This window comes from Sus scrofa, chromosome 5, assembly GCF_000003025.6.
Source record: "Sus scrofa isolate TJ Tabasco breed Duroc chromosome 5, Sscrofa11.1, whole genome shotgun sequence".
In the NCBI taxonomy this organism is placed as follows: domain Eukaryota; kingdom Metazoa; phylum Chordata; class Mammalia; order Artiodactyla; family Suidae; genus Sus; species Sus scrofa.
This window is the reverse complement of record NC_010447.5, coordinates 52,134,824-52,161,090: the sequence shown is the minus strand read 5'-3', so window position 1 is coordinate 52,161,090 and position 26,267 is coordinate 52,134,824. Positions and strand designations below refer to the sequence as shown.

General features: G+C 36.7%; 1 protein-coding gene across 6 annotated transcripts in view; it reads left to right on the top strand.

Moving 5' to 3' along the window:
• The window catches only part of SLCO1B3 (solute carrier organic anion transporter family member 1B3), a 68,783-nt gene extending 45,146 nt beyond the window's left edge, over positions 1 to 23,637 (top strand). For 5 of the 6 annotated variants that reach the window (XM_021091087.1, XM_021091091.1, XM_005655659.3 and 2 more), the window contains 6 exons: positions 1,524 to 1,719; positions 4,805 to 4,970; positions 7,749 to 7,933; positions 12,301 to 12,365; positions 16,549 to 16,666; positions 20,272 to 23,637. In XM_021091087.1, the coding sequence (XP_020946746.1) occupies positions 1,524 to 1,719; positions 4,805 to 4,970; positions 7,749 to 7,933; positions 12,301 to 12,365; positions 16,549 to 16,666; positions 20,272 to 20,467 (926 nt within the window). In that variant the 3' untranslated portion in view covers positions 20,468 to 23,637. 6 annotated transcript variants of the gene reach the window in all.

Here is a 26,267-nt window from a genome sequence, read left to right as displayed (position 1 = left end):
GATATGATATCTGCATAACTGTCTCTTACAATCTAGTGCTAAGATCCTGAGGCAAATACTTCTGTAATGTAATAATCTTAACTTTATAATTCATGGGCTTTGGATCAGGATCCAGATACTTAAAAAAAAATAGGACATTGATACTTCCAAAAGAAAAATCAACTTAAACCTACCACTGGTATCCACATCATTCAAAACAAATATCATTGATTAGGTTTTTTGTTAACAAATGTTATATCTATTTCCAATAACACATGAAGACTTGTTATAAAGGCAAGATTTTTGGAGTTCCTGTCGTGGCGCAGTGGTTAATGAATCCGACTAGGAACCATGAGGTTGCGGGTTCAGTCCCTGCCCTTGCTCAGTGGGTTAACGATCCGGCGTTGCCGTGAGCTGTGGTGTAGGTTGCAAACGCGGCTCGGATCCCGCGTTGCTGTGGCTCTGGCGTAGGCCGGTGGCTACAGCTCCGATTAGACCCCTAGCCTGGGAACCTCCATATGCTGCGGGAGCGGCCCAAGAAATAGCAACAACAACAACAACAAAGACAAAAAAAAAAAAAAAAAAAAAAAAAAGGCAAGATTTTCTCATATCATTCTTTTCTTACCCCCAGGGTAATATAAGATTCTTAGGAGCAGTGCAATACCCAGTACAGTGCCCAGCACATTGTAGAAATTCAATATTTGATAAATTAAGCTGAACTTATAAAGGGGTATATGAACAGTCCATAAGTAAACAAGAAAATAATTCTGTATTATAGTCTCATTAAATTTAAGATAAAAGTTAAAACTATAAATTTAACTCCTACTAAGGTTCTTAGCCTAAATTTTTCTATTAGAGGGATCTTTATCTCTAATACATCTTGCAGGACAATGAAATGGAAAAGGTATAAAAGGAATCAATTATTTTTAATATCCTATATAGGCCTGCTTATCATCTCGGGGTATATGTATGTTTAGATGAATAAAGAAGAGATTTTAAGTATTTAATTCTTAACTACTGGGCAAACTTGTAGGAATGTTTAAGAATGGGAGTTCTTCATTTTAAGGAGACATAAAGGATTTTTTTGGCCACCTGCAACATGTGGAATTTCCCAAGCCAAGGATCAAACTGGAGCCACAGCAGTGACAACACCAAATCCTTAACCTCTAGGCCACCAATGAACTCCCCAAAGGATCTGAGATGATAGGATAAATATCTCATAGGCAGGAAGATGGTATTGTTTAGTTGTTTTCCCAGATGTGGGGGTACAAAAACACCTTATAGAAACCATATGTTCATACATATTGATATTCTCAGTCACTGATTTTTGCTGCTGAGGAAACTAAACCTTCAACATTGACAGGAAAAAATAATTTTTGTCTCTCACATGTGGTATAGTGGCCTTCTACCTCCATCCTGGACTGTCAGCCCTCTATTTAAGAAGTAATAATACTGGATGAATTTGATTAATCTATAGTATTTCATGTGTAACTACATTCAGAATAACCATGTTTATATAATTACATTTTTCTTCTTATTTCTAGGATTCATAACCATACCAACTTTTGCAACTGGAATATTTTCAGGAGGATATATTGTTAGAAAATTCAAATTGACCTTGGTTGGAATTGCCAAATTGTCATTTTATACCAGTGCATTGGCCTTCCTATTTCATCTATTAAATTTTGCGCTAATCTGTGAAAACAAATCAGTTGCTGGCTTAACCTTGACCTATGATGGGTTTGTATATATCAATATATTAATTGCACAATGTATAAACTAGCCATTGTGAAAGAATGTAAGGAAAACAGGCAGGTAGCAATTTAAACTTTTAACTGAGCAAAATTTCAATTTATAAATTCTTAAAACATTCACTTCTTAAGATCTCAAAAAGTATTTTTTTTTCTTAAAGAAAAGCTATATACGTTGTAATAGTAATAGTTATCATTTATGGGTACTTACAATGTGTGATGGGTAATTTTATCCCCATTTTATAGATAAAGAAAGCCAGGCTTAGAGAGACACATAGATTACATGGCTAATAATGTTGAGATTCGGACTCAAATATGAAGATTTTGACTCCAAAACTCTTAGCCCTAACCACTAAAATCTTGGATGGATCACAAGAGAAACATAAATGACATTTTCCAAAAGAGACCGAACAATCTTTATCTAGTTAATTTTGATGTTTAGTAAGAAAACTGTTACATTACACTGAATTCTCCTTTTCTGCAAATTAATGTTATCTGGCATTGTCTTCATTAGCAGTAGAATTAATACTCCATATATAATCATGTACTAGACCTAGAAAACTTTACTCTTCATTATTATCACATATTGTGAAGTGTACCTAGTAATACAGTCTCTATCCCAAATCAAGGGTAAGATTCCTTTGCAGATTTCTTATCATCTCTTGAATATAGCCAATAATTTAAGCTTAGGAAGCTTCCCATTCCAGCAATAAGCAAAGATCCTTGGATCACAGTTTAGTAACCATACTCCATACCACTATTTATTGTTGGCTTTGAGCTTTGAAACTCTGGATCCTAAGAAGTATCAATTTTTTTTTTTTCTTTTTAGGGCCACTCCATGGCATATTGAAGTTCCCAGCCTAGGGGTTGAATTGGAGCTACATCTGCTGGTCTACACCACAGCCACAGCAATGTAGGATCCAAGCCACATCTGTGACTTACACCACAGCTCACGGCGATTCCCAAACCCCGATCCACTGAGTGAGGCCAGGGATTGAACCCGCATCCTCATGGATACTAGTCAGATTTGTTTCTGCTGCACAACAGAAACTCCTGAGGTGTCCGTTTGAACCTTTTGAGTCTTCCCACATTCCCCTACCTAAACATCATCCTATTCTTGGATTCTTGCCAACTTCATCTTGAATTATCTCCCCACTCCTGCCCAATCCTGTTTGTTGTTGAATATTCCTATCCACCATCCCTCACTCCAGTTAATCAAAATAAAAAGCACCTAGAACATTGCACTTTAAAGGGAAAAGAACCTTGGAGATAAAAGAACCTCTTATATCCTCTTCCTTTGCTAGTTGAGACCCAGAGAAAGTGTGACTTGTTTGAGATTATACAATGACCCAGAATGATGCTACTTCACATCACAGGCATATAAGCTTTAAATCTAAAGTCAGTTCCCTGAAAATAAGTACAGGAACGGTGCTGTCTATTTTAAAAAAGGTAGCTAGAGTTCTATGGGATTTTTTTTTTTATTCAGCCAAATTTCACTGAGTGCCTTCTTAAAAGTCAAGAAGATTTATAGGATACATCAGTGCCCTGATGGAACTTGTAGTCTAATGATGACTATTAACAAAAGCAATGTATTCTATATTTATGAAATGATAGTCACTGGGTGTAAATTTTTAAAGTATAGATTAGTGCAGAGGTTCTCAGAATGTGGTCTGAGAATCTATACGGGTCCCTGAGACTTTTTCAGAGGGTCAACAAATTATAAACTATTTTTATACTAATACCAAGATAGTATTTTCTTTTTTATTCTCATTTTTCTCATGAGTGTATAGTGATATTTTCTAAGTCTACAAGATACGTAATGATATCTGTCTGATGGCTATGGATAGATGTGCAGTCTCATGTATTAAATTTTTCTTTCATAAAAATTGTTTTCTCATTCAAAAATAATTTATCGATTTTTTTTACCAAAACATAGAGTAATTTTTAAAATCTGTAAGCAGAAAATTAACTATACAAATAATCCATTTTGTGATTTTAGCCATGTTAGATGATTGTATTTTATAAATACAAATACTATAAATGATTTTATAGTAAATCATTATTATGTTTGTTGTGGTTTCATTTAGAAAGCATATGAAGTTTCTCTACTCTTTTTACACTGATTTTATTATTCTTGATTTTTTTTTAAAAAAATGATCCCTAGGGATTCTGCTTTGACCATTTTGAATTTTTTCTTGTGTAGTTAAAATATAGATTTTAATATTCAAACTGTTAAATTGCATTCCGAAATTCATGGGCAGAGCTCCCGACGTGGCTCAGTGGTTAATGAATCCGACTAGGAACCATGAGGTTGAGGGTTCGGTCCCTGGCCTTGCTCAGTGCGTTAACGATCCCGCGTTGCCGTGAGCTGTGGCGTAGGTTGCAGACTCGGCTTGGATCCCACGTTCCTGTGGCTCTGGCGCCATCTGCTACAGCTCCGATTCGACCCCTAGCCTGGGAAACTCCATATGCCGCGGGAGCGGCCCAAGAAATGGCCAAAAAAAGAAAAAAAAAAAAAAAGAAAAGAAAGAAAAGAAAAAAAGAAATTCATGGGACTTTACAGTGAGCTGAGTGTAACCTTAGTCTAATGTGATTACTCTATTGAAGAGAAATCAATTCTCAGAAAAATGAAGTGACTTTAACCAGTAATTATTTGATAGCATCACAAAGACCACATGTTGTCTTTGTCTTATCTATATTCTTTGGTTTCCTTTTTATGTTTTACTTTTTCTAGGTCATAATTCATGTCTGGGTAAAGGTAAAAGGTAAAAAATTTAATAAGCACTAAAAATAAATTTTGCCATTTTAGAGTCCTGGCTCACCAAATTTTTCTATCTAATTTAAAGATAACCCTTTCCCTTATTTCTCCTCTCCTTTTCCTCTCTCTTCCTCTTCTTTTCCTTTCCTTCCCGTCTTTTCTTTTTTTCTCTCCTCCTCCTCCCTCCTCCTATTTCTCCTTTCTCCTCCTCCCCCTCCCCTCTCCCTCCTCCTGATTCTTCCTCCTCCTCCTATTCTTCTCCTTTTCCTTCTTCTTTTGTCACTTTTTCTGATATATGTCTATCGTATATTTCCAGAAACAATCCCCTGTCATCTCATATAAATGCACCACTTTCTTATTGCAACTCAGACTGCAATTGTGATAAAAGTCAATGGGAACCAGTCTGTGCAGACAATGGAATAACTTACCTATCACCTTGTTTAGCAGGATGCAAATCTTCAAGTGGCAGTAAAAAGTCTATGGTGAGTATTAGTTCTTATTTTCTTCTCCTTATTCAAAATTGCAGATTTGATTTAACATACTTAAATTTTGATAATTACTTATCAAATCTTTCTACAACTAAGGTCCCATTAGAAAAAGAGTCTCATTATGGTCTGTCATTGTGATGGTAGTGATGGACAAACAAAGCTTCACATAAAATCCTGCTTGGAACACAAACTGGTTTTTTTTGCTGCTTGAATTCTCATGAGATTATTCCCACCTTTTCCCCTTCTGTTTATAAGAATATGACCTTTTGAAATTTAAGGGCATTTAGGATCTCTAGGAAACAACTTACTTGACTAAAGGGTATGATTTCCAATCAGTTGGAGGTGCTTTCCTCTCCAGAAGTTAGGGGAAAGTCCTGATCCAACCCCTTGGCAACTTAGGTACTTTTCCAGGACAACCACCTATGTACAATCTTGCCTATAGATTCTGGCAAGTTCATCTCTAGGCTCACTACACTTTCGACTTTCTAAGAACTTAATCAAGGCTTCGCACTCCCTTGGCTGTCCTTTTTTGTTTCCAATTTTTATTTTATTTTTCAAAGTTGACACTTCTCCAACCCAGGATAACTTGGTATTCTACTTATCTATTGCTAACATCTCCTATAGAAATGCCATTGCCTTCTTCACTCAAAATATCTCCTTCCATGCAAATTATGGGTTCACTTCCATTTACTGAGTAAATTTCAATAGCTGGGCATCAGGCATTGCATTCTTTCTTCCACTTCCAATCCACCGAATATCTCACAAAGTTGGGGAGCCCAATCCTGGGCCCTTATCCTATCACCAGTATTAGCAATATCATCAGCTACAATCATTGCTCTCTACCATATCCTTCTGTCTTTTATTTTCAAACTTTTCCCCATTATTTTCTTGCCAATAGTCCTACCAATTCTATTAATGTAAGCACCAAGAACTTTGAAGAACCTAGATTCTTTGAAGCTGAGTCATAAACTTGCATAAATATGGCCCAAATAAAAACCCACATCTCATATTCATGGCTATAGTGCCATTCTCTTAAAGTGTCCCATTTAATCCAGGGCCCACTTTGCCTATGATTGAAGGGCTGGAATGATCATGATGTTAGAAACCTAAAGAGAGCTCTGTATACTATGGAGACATCATCATCTTAATACTGGCAATGACTCTATCATTTGCGGGCTTCCTGGGGGCTGTTACTAAATTCTTAGGAATAAATCATTCTTTCTCAGTCACTGAAAATAATATTTTTATGCCTAAGTTAGGTTTTACTGGCCAATAGGCTTGCTACATAAAGAATTTCTCCATACTATTCCTAGTGAAAAAGTAAAACTTGATCATCAGATAAATATGGATTCAATTCTTCCTCAATTCCTCCTTCAGTAATTGGTCTTTAGCATTAATAAGTTCAAACTTCCCTTAAACCTTAGTTCACCCTAGACTCAGAACCGAATTTATTAAAACCAACTGACTACCGGAGTTCCTGTCATGGCTCAGTGGTTAACGAATCTGACTAGGAACCATGAGGTTGCGGGTTCGATCCCTGGCCTTGCTCAAGGGTTAAGGATATGGCATTGCCGTGAGCTGTGGTGTAGGTCACAGACGTGGCTAGGATCCTGCATTGTTGTGAGCTGTAGGCCGGTGGCTACAGCTCAGATTCAACCCCTAGCCTGGGAACCTCCATATGCCACAGAAGCAGCCCAAGAAATGTCAAAAAAAGACAAAAACAAACAAACAAACAAACAAACAAAAAAAAACCACCTGAATACCAAAAAAAAAAAAAAAAAAAAAAAAAAGAGAGAGAGTTCCCATCATCTCTCAGCAGCTAACTAACCTGACTAGCATCCACAAGGATGCAAGTTCGATCCCTGGCCTCACTCAGTGGGTTAAGGATCTGGTGTTGCTGAGACCTGTAGTGTAGGTCACAGATGCAGCTTGGATCTTGTGTTGCTGTGGCTGTGGCATAGGCCAATAGCTACAGCTTTGATTCAACCCCTAGCCTGGGAACCTCCATGTGCCACAAGTGAAGCCCTAAAAAGACAAAAAAATAAAATAAAATAAAATACAACATAAAAAAAATAAAACCACCTGACTACATAAACTGCTTGCCAAGGTAAATCCCTAAAATCATTGGTTCCTAAATTTCCTCCTCTGTGCTCTAACCTTTAAGGTATTCTGTTGTGTTGAATGTCTCTGGTAGTGGCAGCATCTGTCCTCTAATCTGTCATTATGCTCCCTGATGTTATGTTTGCAGGCCAAAGTAGAATTCAAGCATCCCTGGCTGGTCCCTTTAACCTTGGACTCTGCCCCAGTCCAGTGGATGGCCCTAGTCCCAGGTTTGACCCCTCCAAAACGACTATATTTTCTGGATTCCCTAGGCAGTCCCTACTCAGGAAATGCCCCTGAGTCTGTAGAGATTGTTAAAGAGAATAAGTAGGTATGTTAATGAAAATAAAAGTGAGTGGTAGAGGAATATTTTTTAAATTCATATTAATGAGAAAATATATATAGAATTTGACATTAATTTTTCCTATTCTTTCCTTATCTTTATTTAGAGATGAATGAATAGTTAAGAGTAAATTACATTTTCTTGTCTGGAAAGGAATGTGGGAAACTATTTTGCCTTTTGGCTCTTAAGCAGTTGTATTTTTAGAATATTTTCTTCAAAAATTATAAATGTTTTAGCTTGAATGATATGTCTTTAAATATAATGAAATGTATGTATGTCCCAGTCCCATTTTGCAAATATTCTGTAATATTTCAAAAACTATTTTTTAGGTGTTTCATAACTGTAGTTGTGTGGAAGTAAATGATTTCCAGACCAGAAATAACTCGGTGAAGTTGGGCGAATGCCCAAGAAATGATCAATGTAGAAGAAAATTTTATATTTATATAGTAGTGCAAATATTAATTATTTTTTCCTCTTCATTGGGAACCATCTCAAATATGATGCTGATTTTCAAGTGAGTATAACTTTTTAAAAGAATTTTATGTATATTAGACTATAAACACACCTAATAATATACATATTTTTCCATAGTATATTTGGAAACCAAATTCATGTTTTGTTACATTTTAATTTTCTAAGAGTACATTTTCTTAGGATTACTGTAATACTTCACTGCCATCATTAATAATAATTTTGCCTTGGATTCTTCCACTGCAAAATCTATATTCCATAATTTCTCCTCTTAATAAGAATTTTAAGACAAACTGATTGACAACTACCTCAATATGAAAGAATCCCTGTTGTGATTCTAAAAGAACTTCTAATTTTGAGATGCCCTGGTGGGCTTTTCCAAGTGCATCATCTATTGATTTCATTGAAAGAAAATATTTGGGAACCAGACCACATAATAGTAGCAATCTATGATATTCCAAAGCTTTTAATCTACCCTCAGAATGGCTTTTGACCTAGTCTCTCAAATATCCTTATAGAGAAAGAAAAATGTATGAGCAGAATTCATTCCTTTCTTCATTGATTGGGCAAATATTTAGACCACACTTAATGAATACTCCATGGTGAATAAACAGATAAAGTAACTGTTCTTATACAGTTTAGAATATGACAGGAAAGACTTACCTAAGACAAATAAGCTTAAAATACATCATTACAAATTGTCATTAGTACTGCTGAGGGGAAAGAGTGCCATTAAAGGGAACAAAAAGGGAAAACAAGTTTAGGATTGAGATGAGGACCTGTGAGGAAGAGGAATCAGAGAGCACCTCTCGAAAAATTGCTCTTTTTTTGTAATTTTGTAACCAGGGCAGTAGGTTAAGGATCTGGTGTTGTCACTGCAGTGGCTCAGATTACTGCTGTGGTGGGAGTTTGATCCCTGGTTGAGGAAATTCCACATGCTGTGGGTATGGCCAAAAAAAAAAGAGAAAAAAGTTAGGTCTAACCTAAAAGTCTAAAGGGTATGTTAAAGTTAGTCAAATGAAGAACTTTACAGAGAGAGGGGCTGGAAGCCAGTGTCTCAAGGCAGGAAGGAGCAGATGTGTTTGAAGAGTGAAAAAAGCCAGTTGATTGGAACATACTGACTGAGAGAGATATGGCGCACAGTTAAGATCAGAGGGTTAGGGAGGGAGTAAATAATACAAGTGCTCTTGAAGTTAATCATTCCATCGCTTAATAAAATATATGAAGACTTGCATGTAAGTCTTTGTGTGTGTGTGTGTGTGTGTGTGTGTGTGTGTGTGTAAATATAGTGACCTGGATTAACATCTAATTATTCTTTTAAAACCTGGCTGGTTAGCCACAGGTTCTCTGTCAGCCAACAGCATGAAATAGAAGAGAAAGGGAACAAATGTATTAGCATTTGTTAAAATGAGTATAAACCTGTAAACTGAGTCTACCTGTAAATGGACACTACAGTTGTTTAAATTCCACAATGACCCTAAATCTTGTCAAATTATCTATTCTAACTTACTCCACAGATAAAGCTCTTCCTTTAATATAAAATACTATCTACCCAGAGTTTCCTAATGGCACAGTGGGTTAAGGATCTGGCATCATCACTGCCATGGCTTGGGTCACTGCTGTGACAAGGGTTTGATCCCTGGCCCCAGGGAAATTCTGCATGTCATGGGGTGGCTAAAAATAAATAAATTCATTAACTTAATTAAATTAAGTTAAGTTAAATTAAGATTCTACTCAAAAGGAGAATCTTTCCATAGTTGCCAAATTACAGGTTCATTAATTTACAGGAAGTTGTCTCAAAACTCCAAATTAGCTTGTGTCTCAACAAGTCTTGACTTCTTAATTTAAAATTTTTCATGAGGAGAAAGAGTTTCAGGGATCACTGTTCCAACACTGATGATAGCTTTGTCTTATCGAGAAAGTGGTTAAGATCAACATTACCATTTATCAAAAACATGTATTAATCTCTCACCAATATTTAATTTTGTTGAAGAGAACTTTTGTCAGGCAGACTGTAGAATAAAAATGTAAACTTCAGTTTATTAATGATTTTACAATGCTTACCTAATAAAGATATTATTAAAAGTAGACTAAGCAGGAGTGATAATGTCTACACATTCAGTATATATTCAGGATGAGTGTCAGGCACAGTTCTAGAGGCCAAGGATGGAACTGGGAACAAAACTGGTAAAGGCCCTGCTTTGATTAGTTTCCAGTAGGGGTGAGGGATAGGGGAGTAGATGGGTGTAGGAGAAGAAACAATAAATTAATAAGCAAGTAAATACATAAAAGAGAAGTATTAAGAAGGAAAATAAATCAGAGTTAGAATATAGAAAAGGTAATAAAGTTTTAATGTTTGGAAATATGGGTGAACAGAATGGGGAAGGAATTCTTTGTATTATTCTTGCAACTCCAGCCTATGCCAGAGCCACAGCAACACCAGATCCAAGACGATCTGCAACCTACACCATAGCTCATGGCAATGCCAGTTCCTTAACCTACTGATCAAGGCCAGGGATTGAACCTGCAACTTTTCTGCTAGTCTGAAATAATTTCAAATTTTTTGGGTGTTCCTGTCATGGTGCAGCAGAAACGAATCTGACTAGGAGCTGTGTTTTAAATTTGGGTTGTGATGATGGTTTATTTAAATATAATTAAATTCATTGAATTAAAAAAAAGAAAAAGGAACTACAATGAGAGGACAAGCATGATCCAGGTAACACAGACCCTTTAGTATGGATCACAGTAAAGACTTTGGAATTTATTCTACTTGTAAATAGAATTTGAGAAGCCAACAGAGAGATTTGAACATAAGAATTACACAATTATCTCTTCCAATTAGAAGGTCACTCTGGCTGTTGTGTGGAAAATATGTCTCTGGGAGACAAGATCAGAATCAGGGAAAACAGAAGGCTATGATAGGAGGTGGCTTCTGTGGAGAATTAATCCTGAGATAGGTAATCAAAACACGGAGCTGATCAATATCAGATGTGAAATAGAACTATAACTGCAGTGAACAGTATTTTACATGGCAGTGATGCTTGTGTGTACATGAGAGTGTATATATAAATATAGGTCAGGATAGCTGTGGATGTGCCTGTCTGTGAATGTAGGGATGTGTGTGATTGTCATTGTATATATGTGTAAGTATGTGTATGTCATTGTATGTCATTGTATCACGTAAATCTATCATTTCCACTGAATTGTCTAAGATTTATTTTTCTCTTTTTATCTCTATCTCCTTTTTTTTTCTGCTTTTTTTTAGGGCTGTAGGTGTGGCATATGGAAGTTCCCAGACTAGGGGTTGAATCAGAACTGTATCTGTCAGCCACAGCCACAGCCACAGCAACATGGGATCCAAGCCATGTCTGTGACCTATACCACAGCTCATAGCAACACCAGATCCCTAACCTACTGAATGGGGCCAGGAATCAAACCTGCATCCTTGTGGATGCTAGTTAGTTTTGCTACCGCTGAGCCACAACAGGAACTCCTAAGGTTTCGAGTTCACTTTCAAGAAGACAGTATCTCTATCCCCAAGTCCTCTCAATTCTCCTGCACACGAGCCATCTCCCTGGGTAAAAATACAAGTTGATAAAAAAAATCTCAATTTTGTCTCCATTGCATCTTGCATGTAAACCAAATGCATCCTTTAAAAAATCAACAGCAATGAAAAGTGACACTTCAGCCACTTGTCACAGAGGATTCAACCGGGAACAAACTGCATTCTCTCTCTTCCCAAAAGCCCCTTTAAGAAATCTGGTATTTGAGAGAGATAGAGCCAAATGGATGAGTTTCCTCTGCCTGCTTGTTCCCTCATGACAGTTAGAGGTGAAACCACCTCACCTCCTTGAATAACATAACTTCATATACTTACTGCCATGGGTGCACTGCCCTCAATCATAGGGTTGTGTGTCCCCAGCTCAGCTAGTGGAAATATCCTCATCTTCTGCAAAAGCAGAACCAAAACCCTTTTATTCATTTTCTCTCTTAATACCTAACTATGCTGTGTTTAAGTTGCCTTTTACCCTGTTTGTTTTTATAAACTTTCTTGAGTGCTTTTTAGAGTCTCACTCAATGGTAGCTCTCCTACAAAGCTTCAGGGGCAACTTTGTGTAAAGAAAACTGAGGTTTGGATCCTCATAACATACAAGATAAATCTTATTATCCCTATTTATCAGATACGGAAACTGAGGCTAAGAGAGGTTTAATTAAAGGAATAATAACTATTAATATCATTCAGATATTTGTCTTCTAAAACAACAAAAAATGTAATTTTAAATAATGTCAACTCTTCACTTGAGTGTTTTCATTTGATCATGAAAAACAACAGTGAGAAATGCTTTAATATTTAGCTCAGTTTGGTATTTTAGAGATGTTTAATATTGCTTTACTTTTATCTTATTTCAGAAATGTTCAACCTGAAATGAAATCTCTTGCTGTGGGTTTCCATTCACTAACTATTCGAACGCTAGGTATGATAAATATGTAGATGATTGATTCCCAGATATAAATTTTCATGTCAAATCTCAAAGACTGAATGTAATTAACTTCCAGTTATAATGAGGTTTTTGTTTAAAAATGGCATAAGTAAAAATCATTTTTATTTTCATGGTAAGTGAAAAGTAATAAGAGAGAGAGAACTGGATGACCTCAAATAGAATTTGGTTGTCAATTCTATAAGTCAATCTGTAAGAACAAGGCATCATTGTATTTGTATTAAATCCTTTCTGAAACAAAGATAGGTGGTTTTCAATGATTCTTAATTTAAGACTTAGGAATATTTATTCCCTTAGGCAGAATGGAGGACCTTCCTTCTACACTAAGGGGATAAATGCCCAAAACAGCTCAGGAGGGCCAGGAGATTGTGCAAAACACAGGTGTGGGTTTAGAGAACTAGTCCCACCATTTACTTCTCCAAGGCCAGGACAGCTAAGCTTTATTAGAAATTCAAAATGCAAGAGAGAATGGGTATTAGCAAACACAGGTTTGGCTGTTCACACTCAAAAACCAATACGAGAGAGGCAAGTGTAGGTAAAAAGGAAAGTTGCTCTAATCAGAGAAGTCAGCATCTGGGGAGAAGGTGGGCTCATGTCCCAAATCCGACTGTGAAGATTCTGCTGCACTGCTACAGTTTTGAAAAGGAAAAAGGGGAAATGATTTCAGTCAATTATTAAGGTAGGAGGTCAGATTCTTTGTCATTTTTCCACTGTGTAAAGATCTGCTGACTTCTGATCTTCCTTTGGATGCTACCTTGCCCATGTGGTCTGCCTACAAATTTGCTAAGGGGGAAGGTGAGGGTAGAGAGTCAATGATTTTTTAAATACCTAATTTTTCATCCTTACTTCTTTTAGTCTGGGGAAATAACATGTTACGCAAGGCATATACATTCAGGAGAGCACAAGTCAGGAGTTAGGTTAAATGTTACCTAGTGATCTCATTTTTATAATTAAGGTTTAAGGGGAACAGAAACAGACAAACAGGAGAAGCAACAGAGCTACTTACAAACCCCTCCTTGGGAGACATCATTCCATTTCTTTCATGCTGCTATAGGACACCAAATTTTTAGAGTGGAAGGTGTCGACATGGGTCTGCAATATCTCTTAGCTGACAATTTTAGTTGTGTGCTTACGTATACAAGCAGAGCAAGCTACAATTACTTTGACACCCACAAAGATAGAGATTATTATGAGCAGTAATGTTAATGGCATTCTCCTGAGGCCAGTTCTTGGAATTGTGCTAGCCATAGATGGAGTGGCTTATGTCATGGCTACAGTCTGGTAATTACGCAGTTAGCTTTTTCTCCCTGGTGGTATTTATAGTACTTGTAAACAACTTAGGAATATGTATCAGACACTGAAAGATTCTGTGACTCTATTGTCCTAATGATTAACAGCTTGAGCCTGCTCTTTTGTGACTGAGAGGCCTGGGAGCCTTCAGCTTTTGTACAAGCAAGAGGCAGGAGACTTGGAGGGACCTTTGTACTTGGGGTCCCCACAGGGTTCTGCTTGGTTTCATAGGAACTAAAACTCTAGAACTGAACATCTTAAAAGAGGGAGAGCTCTTAATGAAAGGAAGTTCAGGAAATCGTGTATTTTGTTGTCAAAGAGTTAAAGCTATAGGATCCAGAGGTTAAAGGCCTATTTCTAAATATTCAAATGGAGAGATTTGTACAAGATTTAAGCAATTATACTTTTCCCCTTGTTGCCATTTGTAATTTTTACCACCCAGATTCCTGTTCTTAGCTTAACAACTTCTAACCTTTGCGATACCCCTTTGTAAGACCTATTATTTTTTAAAACCTATTATTAACATTGTATTCTTATTCCTGGGAAGTGGAAATAGGACATGATTGCTCTAAGGATTAGAGTATAAAGCTGATCATGGCCTGGGTGGCAGAAGGAAAAGGAAATGGGAAGATGTTAATCCCTGGGACCCTTGCAAACAAAAGAAAGAAGCACAACTCTAGCCAAATTGCAATGGAAAAGTTACCTAAAAAGTATATATAGAGAGAATGTCACAGAACCTCAAAGATAAAAAGAGGAAATAGGAAGGGCATGAAAGAGAAGAAGGTGGAGGAACTGCAGGTTGATAAGGGCTACTAGTGAGCTACAAAGTGCTAAGAGTCCTAAGGAGGATAATTATTTCCAGCTTATAGGAATGGTGCAAACTTTAGGAAGAAGATCATATAGTTGGAACCCTACAGTAAGTAGTTTTTTCAAACCACCTTCTTTCACTTAACTATGTTATGTGCATTTAAGTTTTCACCTGGTCTTTTTGTAGCTCTCTGTCCAGTCCTGGTGGTTCCTCTAAATCCAATGGCGATGCCTTACTCCTGGAATTTAAGTAGAAGTTAGCATATGGAAATAGCATCTGGAGAGCTAGGACTCCTTCTGATATGCTGAAATGAGACAGAATAAAGGAATTTCCTCTAGTGACCTAAAATAGAAACGAAGGGATTTTTGTTTATCCTGATTGTGAGCATCCTATTTTTATATGTCCAACATATGGCCCCTTGGAATCTAACTGCTTCTAGGGGAAACTAAAAGGACCAAACACCAAAATCACAAACAACTGTCTGAATACAGCGTATGTGTGATTTGTAGAAGGTATATTAAACTGAAAAAGATATTTGGAAAATAGGTTCTTTGAAGTTTTAAAATTTTACTAATGTAATACCAAGTTTGTTACCTGAAACATTTAACTCATTAAGTCTCATCATACCAGTGCCATTTTAGGGGGAAAATAAATTGCTGGCATATATTTTTCATTTTTCAAAGCATGGCTTTGTTATGTGGAAACTTGTGAATTCCTAACCCAGATTCTCAACCCCAGTTTTCTTCGGATATATCTGCCTCAGACACCAGTTCCTTAACATTCTAAGCTTTCTCACTCTTAAAAAATTGATACTGATTAAAAGTAAATGGAATTGGCAAAATCATAAACTATGAATCACTCTCCTTTTGTGCAACAATATAAAGTTTGAAAATTAGCCTATCCCTAAAACTTTGGTCAAATTATCAATGTTTAGAACTAGGAGTCAATCTCAGAGTTTACTAAAATAGCAGTAAAAGCGGATGCGCTCTTCTGCTATAAGACAACATGTGTCCTGACAAGCCTCAAATTCTGCAAAACCACATACTACAGATGGAAGCTGTGTTAGAGGGATCACCCATTGTGGCACAGCGGAAACGAATCCAACTTGTATCCGTGAGGATGTAGTTTCCATCCCTGGCCTCGTTCAGTGGGTGCCTCGTTGCTGTGGTTGTGACATAGCCTGGTAGCTGTAGCTCTGAATTGACCCCTAGCCTGGGAACCTCCATATGCCACAGGTGTGGCAAACAAAATCAAAAACAAAAACAAAAATAAAACCAAACCTGGGTTACACACAGACCAATGGAGACCTAAACTTCATTATCATCAGAGCATCAACAGAAACAAAATTTAGCATCACAGGCCCTAACTTGGACAGCCCAAGCTGCTTCAGGAGGTATAAAAAATGAACACAATCAATGGAGAGAAAAATGCATGATTACAGGTGCTAATGACTCCAAGAAGGTGGGAGCAGAGCTCTGAGGCAAGAAAAAAGAACAACCTGCCAGGAGCCTAGGACTTTGTGAGGTTGGGCCTGTGTTTCTCTGGGGGAGGAGTCCTAGAGTTAGCATTCACCTTTTAATTTTTTTAAATGTAAATTTGAATTATCTCCTGCCTTTGCAGCAGTTGATCTGAGAGTTTTTTCCTTTCCCTATAAAGTTATAACTCTACTCCCACTATTCCAGCTGTGTTTCCCTAATAAAAATTGCATATGAGCCAATATAACTTCTATGTTTTACTGACAAATTCTCCTTTTTACCAACCAGGCTTAAATTAATTGACATTACAAGAAGAACAATGTACAGGCCTATAATCTTCCTTCTTCCCTATGTGTGTTGGCATGGTAAGGGTAGATAAAAGATGTTGATGCTATTATATCTGTGACTTGAGCTTTTTAGATTCCTAATAACCTTGATTCTTGAGTAGAGTTAGGTCAAGTCCAAATCAAAGGAAGAGTTCTTCAATAATGTTAACTTCTAAGTAGTCCAAAATGTGTCAATGTGTAATAGCAATTTTGTCTGAAACATGTTCCTTGGATTGCCATCTTCTTATCTCATGTTGCAGGAGGAATTCCAGCTCCTATATATTTTGGGGCTTTGATTGACAGAGCTTGTATGAAGTGGTCCATCAATAACTCTGGAAAACAAGGATCTTGTAGGATATATAATTCCACATTATATGGGTAAGTTGTCATAAATATATTTCATTAATTAATTTTTCCTTTGACTATGTTAATTCTTAAGGAATGAGATGCCTTTTTCACTATAATAATAATATTAATAATTATAGCCACCATTTAATAGACTTTGTATTCAGTGCTGTATCAGGCAATCTAATTTTATATACTCAGAAACTATAGAAGAAAGATATTTTTTGTCTTTTTTCCTTAAACAGGAAGAAACTAAGATTCAAAGAGAATGAATAACTTGTTCAAATTACACAACTAACAACAAAATGATCTGGGATTTTTATTCAAATCTTTTTTGTTTCCAAAAACTCTCCTAATACTAAAAAACAAACAAACAAAAATTCCTATAGCCAATGGCCTCTGACCTCCCCTGCTCCTCCTCCTCCTCGTCCGCCTCCTTCTTTTCATTTTCATCTTCTAGGAAGACACAAAATCATCAGCTGGGGCTCTGGTCATAGATTAATGGGGAAAAAATGTTTCTATACTCTTCTATTCATAGAGTAACAACTGGATGGCCATCTGGGAAAAAAAAAAATAGTTGAATACCTTGACCTTAAATAAAAATTATTTGCAAATTAATCAATCAGTCTATCTTAGACCTCCAAAACGATAATAGAAAAAAAAAGATATTTTTTGTCTCCTTTTTTTTTGTCTTTTCTGGGGCCACACCCATGGCATATGGAGGTTCCCAGGCTAGAGATCCAATCATCCAATCGGAGCTATAGCCGCCAGCCTAAGCCAGAGCCACAGCAACACAGGATCCAAGCTGCATCTGCAGCCTACACCACAGCTTATAGCAACGCAGGATCTTTAACCCACTGAGAGAGGCCAGGGATTGAACCTGCAACCTCATGGTTCCTAGCTGGATACTTTAACCACTGAGCCACAATGGGAATTCCAAGATATTTTTAAAATTTTTAACCAACAAAAATTTTTTTTTTGGTCTTTTTAAAGCTACACTCAATGCATGTGGAAGTTCCTAGGCTAGGTTCGAACTGGAGCTACAGCTGCCAACCTATGCCATAGCCACAAATAACTCCATATCCAAGCAACATCTGTGACCTGTACCACAGCTCACAGCAATGCTGAATCCTTAACCCATTGAGAGGGGCCAAAGATCAAACCCACATTCTCATGGATACTAGACAGGTTCCTTACTGCTGAGCCACAATGGGAACTCCTTTTTTTGTCCAAACTGATCTTATAATTCAAAGACAAAAGATTAAATGTAAAAAAAAAAAAATTGTAACTTATAACATTGATACAAGGCAAATGACTTAAATATAAAAAGAGCTCTTAGGAGTTCCCGTCGTGGCGCAGTGGTTAACGAATCCGACTAGGAACCATGAGGCTGCAGGTTCGGTCCCTGCCCTTGCTCAGTGGGTTAAGGATCCGGAGTTGCCCTGAGCTGTGATGTAGGTTGCAGACACGGCTTGGGTCCCGCATTGCTGTGGCTGTGGTGTAGGCCAGCAGCTACAGCTCCGATTTGACCCCTAGCCTGGGAAACTCCATATGCCGCGGGAGCGGCCCTAGAAATGGCAAAAAGACAAAAAAAAAAAGCTCTTAAAAACCAAGAATAAACAATATTAGAAGCTGGCAAGGATGTGGAACTGTAGGAACTCACTTTCATTGCTGGTGGGAAACAAAATGGTACAGCCACTTTGAAAAATCATCTGACAGTTTCTTACAAAGCTAAACATAGGCATATTGTGTGATCAAGCAATTGTGCTCCTAGGTATTTACTCAAATGAGTTGGAAACTTAAACCCACACAAAAACGTACGCATGAATGTTTATAGCAGCTTTAGTCATAATTGCTAAAGAATGAAAGCAACCAAAATTTCTTCAATAGGTGAATGGATAAACAAAACAGTACATTCATACAGCAGAACACTATTCAGTAGTAAAAAAAAATTGTGCTATCAAGCTACAAAAAATAAGGTGGACTCTTAAAACACATAGTCAAGTGAAAGCAAGCAGTGTGAAAATAAAAAAACTGTCCTGTATGATTCCAACTATATGATCTTCTTTCATAAAGTTTGCACTATTCCTGCCAACTAGAAATAACTATCCTCTTTAGAACTCTTAGCACGCTGTAGCTCATTCATGGTCCTTATCATTTTCGTTTTGGTTAGTTGTGTACATTGCCTAAAGTACTTTGCAGAATAATTGCCTAAAGATTGTCTAAAGCGGAATTTTTTAAAAGAACAGAGCATTTTTAAAAAAATTAAAATATAGTTAATTTGCAATGCTCTGCCAATTTCTGCTGTACGGCAAAGTTTCTCAGCCATATATACATATACCTTCCTTTTTTAATGTTATTTTCCATCATGGTCTATCCCAGGAGATAGGATATAGTTCCCTCTGCTGTAAAGTAGGACCTCATTGTTTATCCATTCTAAATGTAATAATTTGCATAAAAGAACAGGACATTCACCAATGAATACATACAAAAAAGCTAAATAGAAGCCTTATGACTTTTTTTGATTAAATAATTTGAAATAATCAGTTATTCATTGATTTTATCTAGCAAAGATAAATATCATCAATACTTCACAATTCATGGAGAAAAAATCTACATTATGATACCTATCCTGAATCTAAACCAAATTTATTCAAGTTTTCCCAACAATAGTCACATAACCAGAAAGCCATATTAGTTTTTCTTGGTAGCAATGGAAATTTTGAAAAGTTTAACATTAGAGTATAATTATTTGACATAACCCAATCATGAGGCAAATATATTTGAGGACTTTTAAAACGTTTGTTTCATCAAATTTGGTACATTACAACATCCTATTGCAATTTTAATAAACTTAAGATTAAACAGCCAAAAGTTATATAAATGATTCCATTCATCTTCCGTTAAACTTATTGTTCAAAGAATCTTTTGAATAAAGCCTGTCAACATTTAGTTAACAATGTTAGGAGGTGAGGGCTTCCTAATTTACTAGTTCAGTAGCTATCAGTCTTTCTTGTTAATTAAATCACCTGAGGAGCTTTAAAAAATACTAATTTTTATGTCCCTCTTTCAGTAATTTTGATTTAATTGGTTGGGGGGTGTGGCCCAGGTATGGGAGTTTTAAAAACCTCAAGTGATTCTAATGTATAACCAAAGTTAAGATTCACAGGGATAGACCATGTGCGCTAGGTAATTTTTTCTGGTTTTGTTAAAAATTTTCAGGGCCTTGTGGACTGCAAGCCTATAAGGTAAAATATTGGTTCTCAGCTCAGTTTAAGTGGATTCGGTTTGATTATCTCACAGTCAGTTCATTTCCTTTTATAATTTGTTCTCATTACACATGACCTAACCTGTCTTTGAGAAAGTTAAGTATTCCGAATATACCTTACTTTATGGAGAGCACTTGGGCGGATCATTAACCACCCTTAGTTTCTGTGGGTTAATATTCTTTTTAAAAATAATCACAAACTCCTTAGGCTCCAACCCAAAGAATCTCTGGAATTGCTACCTCAATATTTTTATGTAAGATTTCCAAACATCATTTTTTTCTTTTTAAGGTCGTCTACATACTAGAGAACAACAGTGTACAGTGCTTCATACAATTCCAAATGAAACGGACTTTTTTCTCTTTTTTACAGAAATACCTTCTTTGGCTTGAGTACATGCTTAAAACTCCCACCCCTTGTTTTATATGTTGTATTAATTTCTGCTATGAAGAAAAAATATCAAGGAAAAGATACCAAGGCATCAGAAAATGAAATAAAAGCCGTGAATGAAGCAAACTTAGAGCCAATAAGAGGTGATGACAGAGTGGACCGGGAAACACATATTTAAGGGGAGAAAAAAATTTCTTCTGCTGTTGTGTATTCAACTCACCTTATATTAATTGAATAGGATGTTATTTTTGAGCAGTTCCTGGTCCTTTCACTGGCAATTTCCATATTCTTTACTAATGATGGAATAATGAATCGCCTACAAATTTATGACAATGAAACACACTATAAATGGGAAAGGGGAGTACTCACAAGGTGTGGCTATGCACTTGCGGTTAAGATTAGAATATATGATCCATACAAATTTAAGGTGAAAAGTATGGTGAATAAGTAATAGAAGAAAAAGTATTTGCTCAGGTAACTGTAACACAATGAAACCAGTGACTAGAAAGCAGGTAGAAGTGAAAAGGGAATAGAGAAATTAATAGTCTAAATAAGGAGAAAAACTTGATACCTTTTTCTTTTAAAACCATATTGGACCATATTATTCCAGACTAAAGTCTACTATGATAGAAGGTTTATGTGATCACAACTTAAGTCATTCTGTATTACGTTATATATTTCCCAAACCTTATTAATTTATTTTCTTTTTATGGCCAACATATGGAAGTTCCTGGGCCAGGGGTTGAATCAGAGCTGCAGCTGAGGCCTACACCACAGCCATGGTAACATTTGTGACCTATGTCACAGCTTGGGGCAACAGGGAATGCAGGATCCTTAACTCACTGAAGAAAGCCAGAGACAATGTTGGCTACTTAACCCACTGAGCCACAATGAGAACCCCTAATTTCTACTCTAAAATTGTGTTTAACTAGCAATCCCTAATATGTCTTCCTCTACCCTCTTATTAAAATACTGCTGAAGAAATAGAAAATTTGCAAGCTGTGACCATCAGACAACCTATTATGGAATGTGTTAAGTTTCTTCAAGGCCCATGAAAATGGATTAAGAAACACTGACATTAATTTGAGAAAGCAAAAGCCCATTAAAAGCACCTTCATCCTATTTGTCTATTCTCCAGAAGAAGTGGAAGCTACACTGGATCATTTATCAGCTGCCTCACAATCACATGGTTTTTTGTGTTTTACTTTGTGTGTTTTATGCACAGACACATTTTTCACATCCCCACAAGGACAAGAAGTAGAGTGAAAAAGAACAAAATATTTGAACAATGCGTTTGTTAAGTGAGGACAGCTTTATTATAGTGAATGCTAGAAATTGTAGTTTTTATTCTCAGTAGGCTAAAAGAAAGAAATTTTGGCATCAGAATCACCCGTGAAAAAAAAAATTTTTTTAAGAAACTACAGGCATGCACCCACCCTAGAGATTCTGTTTCCAAACATTTGTGATACAGTCTGAACATCTCCTTCAAAAAAAAAAAAAAAATCCACATGCAACCCTTGATAGAGTTATAGAAAATCAAGCCACAGGATAGAAGAGAATATTCCTGGTTATACCAGTCACACAGCATGATCGCTTGCTAAAATCTGGAACTTAGATTGGAAGTCCTATAGATTAACCTTTTCTCAGATAGTAAACTTGAAAAAAGATTCATTATTCACAAAAGCAGAAATTTGGAAAAGCCACCCACATGCTTGGTTACTATATGACAAGTCTGATGGGATCTTGTTTCATTAAAAAATAAAGAGAAAATTATGGAAATTGTTTTTTAAAGCAAGGAAAATAAAGGAAACATCTTGAATATTTATTTCTTGAACAATTATTTAGTGTCAAAAATCTAACAGGCAAAACAAAACATAATAGTGAACAAAAACAAAGGACACTAACTTGTGGAGCTTATACTTTAAAAGGGAAGAACATTAACAAAATTAAGTTACAAAATGTTATAAAATTATATAAATTAAAAGAATAAATTTATATTTATATGCAATATGAACAGTGAGGGAAAGGAGCATTAAAACATGCACCTCAGAGAGTTCCCTGGTGGTACAGTGGGCTAAGGACCTGGCATTGCCACTGCAGCGGCTCAAGTCACTGCTGTGGCAGGAGTTCAATCTGTGGCCTGGGAACTTCCACATGCGGGGTGAGCATGGCAGTAAAAAAAGCCTCAGATGATTTAATCTATTTCGGAATCCAAACATATGGAATAAATATTAATCCTTAATTCAATGGCATTTATTAAGCACAACTACAGATTCTAAGGAAAAAATACAACAGAGATAAGAATTTGTAAAAGTTTTCAAGGAAACAAAATAATGCAAGAGTGAAGTTAAAATATATGCATTGGCTAAGTTGAAAGAAGACAATGGCCCCAAACCCAAATCCATGATAAAGAAGATATGTTTGAAAAATCTGTGAAAATCTGAAAGAAAAAGATAAAGAAGCAATTTGCAAAAGAAGGTAGGTGGCTTAGAGGACAAACTAAAGCACCAACCTAAGAAATCTATTTTTTTGAGGAGGAAATCAGAGTTGGAAAAAAAGCACTAATCAGAGACTTCATGGGAGAATGCATTTCTGTTCTGAAGACTTGTGTCTACCCTGTCTCTTTATTTATACCCCATTCTCATACTTCCTTCCATTTTCATGCCATTGGGCTTTGAATGTGATGTTTCTCTCTCTTAACATATGCTCTTTTCTCCCATGTAACTGCTTCTCAGCATTCAGATCTAAGCGCAATCACCATTCCTTCAACGTCTCTGGCTTTTTCATTGGTTAAAAATCTTCCAACAGGAGCTCCCACTGTGGCCCAGTGGGATCAGCAGCATCTCTGGAGCTCTAGCACATGGATTCCATCATGAGTCTTGGATCTGATCCCTGCCCCAAGGAGCTCCATATGCCATGGGGAGCCCCCCACCCTCCAAAAAAATCTTCCAACATATCTATAGCAATATATCACTTATCAAAATGCAAATTTTATGTTTTTATGGTCATTTGATAACAGTCTGTCTCTTCTACTAATCATAAGCTCTAGGAAAGTTTGGAAGTGAACTTGTTTTACCCACTCATTTTATTCCCATCATCTAGCTTGGTGTCTGACACATAGGTGCTTTATCAATTATTTTTGAAAGAATGAATGAGTGAATGAATAAATGAACTTTAAATATGCCAGTCATATGAAATGTGAATGTTTTAAATAAGAATTTAAAACACCAGGAAAAAATTAAAATAGCTATGTTAAGTCATTGGATAGGAAGGGATGTTTTCAGATGTTTTGAAGATTTTCTTTAATATCTTTAAATGAAAAAATAAATTTTAAAATGTCTAAAAAAATGTTTTTTGACTGCCATCTACTTACTATGTACAGGGGATGAGAACATTTACAAGACAGAACCTTGGTCTTTGGGAGCCCACAAACAAGGTGGAGAAATAGGCATGCAAACATATGGTAATATTTACTGGAATAAATACTGGAATAGAATTAAAATGTTCATGTGTCTCAGTCATAGAGACCATGCTAATCTCTTTGTTCCAATTATGACAACTGTATTTCTGAAGATTTTACACAAAAAAAAGTATTGAGAATGAGTCGCAACATATTTGGCTGTGGCCATTGTCACTTTCCTCTTGTGTGTCTTTTACTCTTCCTAAATAGACTTGCTCACCACCTGAAAGCCAAGAACTAGCCTGATGAGAAGATGATTACAGCAACACCCACTCTAAACCTGACTATCATAGTATATAACTAAAAGGTTTTGAAAAGGGAGTGTCCTTAGAAGTAGATGAGAAGTAGAAATTACGAAATGATCACCCAAAAAAACCCACAGACACACCTCTGACTCCCAACCAATCTCCACTGCTAAACTTGAGGCAATTTCTAGTTCTATCCTGAAAAGCTTATGCCTTCGAATTAAGATGTCTCCATTTAAATGGGAGAGATCATGTATTTACCAGGCACTTCACAATGAGGTAAGAGTCCAATCATTTTTAAGCAAGAGGTTTTTGAAAAGAGTGGAAGTGGAAAACATGAAGATTTTCAGAAAGCAAGAGAAAGGGTAACAGAAAAGTAAGACAAGCACCCAAAATACTTAGTCTATCCACCATTTTGCTTAAGACTGATCTTACCAATAATGTTTCTATTCATTTAAACCCTCCTAAAATATTCCTTTGAGTCACATTCATTTTTTGAAAGTCTTCCTGTGTATCAAAATTCTAATAATTTATCTGATAATCAATTTTGTATCTGAATTTGGTTCAGATGATTACTTTGTCTATTCAGACTGTGTTTCTTATTACTTTTCAATACCTTATTTTCAGTTGAAGGCTATAAATGTACCAGAGGATAGTTGATACAGAGGTAAAATTTTTTCATACTTGGAAATGAGTACATCTTTTCCTTCTACTTGGCCTGTGGAATAGGTTTGTATCAAGAGCAGGGCTGGGTTTGAAGTTTCTTGTTGCTATGGTTACCCTCAGTGCTCCAAGGGCTTCCCATTACTCTAGGGAAACTGCCTATTTAGAGTCTACTCACTATGTGGATTAGGTTCTCCCTGTGCCCCGAGTTGGGGACATGGCTCGATGGTCTGTATCAAAAAATGAGACACATGAACATGGGGAGATATCGACAAGGCTCTTCTGCAGAAGGGCATGGGTGCTCAAAAAGCATGCACAAAGAAGAAAAGACCCTCCCTATTTATTCCTAATGCAGGTGATGTACCTGTCCCCTTTCCATTGGTCAGGTCAGGGCACACATTCTTCTCGGTTGGCTAATTTGAAACAAATTGTTACTGGAGAAGAGGGAGGGGGAGGGGTCACAGGAAGCCATTTCAGCGGAAACTGGGGCAAAATGGAGTAACCAAGATTTCCTTTGATAGAAAAGACATCATGTTATTTTCCACACCCATCACCCACCAACAGTCTGTCTTTTGCAATTCTCCCAAATATATCCAACTCATTTTTACTAGATGGTTGTTACCATGGGTGGACGAGGAGCAAGACTGAGGCAGGGTGTGTTAACCAGGTCTTGGGAGTGAACTGCCCCTCCCCGAGGAGTGGAGCTTTTCCTTCTCTTCCCTTCGCAGCTGCAGAAGTTTTCATCAGTGCCCTCAAGGTACAGTTTTTATAGCCCTTACCCACTGAAAAGAAAGACTTTTAGTTCCTTAGAGGAAAAAGCAAAGAATGGTCTGAGCAGAATGTAAGCAGGAGCTGCTCTTCTACCCTAGTCAGGACTGATGGTGCTCTAACTACCCCTGAGGATGGCTGGTGGGGATCCTGGAGAAATAAGCTGCCTTCGGGGGTTCCACTTTCTAATTCCAACCCACACTTGGTCTTTAGCAATTCATTAAACATTTCTATCTGAATCATTTCACTGACTTGTTTGGCATTAGGTAGTTTCTGTCCCAATTCAGTAAATGTTCAAATCCTGCTTCTCCCTGCAGGAGACTGACTCCAACTTTCCAGTTGTTTACCCACTAACCTCAGTTCGCTAATCCCCTAGAGAAGAGCTGTAATTTGCATTTTTATCAGTTTTTTCTTATCATAAGGCTGTGGGTGCAACACTCTTTTCTGCTGTCTGCATGTCCAAGCTAAAACCAGAAGTCTCATTTTCATTCCTCTGATGTAAAGGAAAGTGTGTTTCAGTTAACTTCATGAATTCTCAAGACCAATTTGAGAGTACCACTTTTCCTTTCCTTCTCCTGATTCCAACTAATACATTCTCCAAAAACTAGCCATAGTAAACAATTCTTAGCCATTCTTAAACATATCTTTCCTAAAGTTACTCATTCCACAGACCCAAGTCATCAAGCTAGAAGACTTTAATTTTGTTTCTATTGAGTTCCTTCTATCTTCTCAGCTGATTATTTTTAAGGACTGGAAATTTTTTTTAAATGGTAGGTCTTGTATTGTTACTCTGGATTTTTTGCCCAAAGATTTATCCCTAGCACCTGCACATAAAGAGTTCT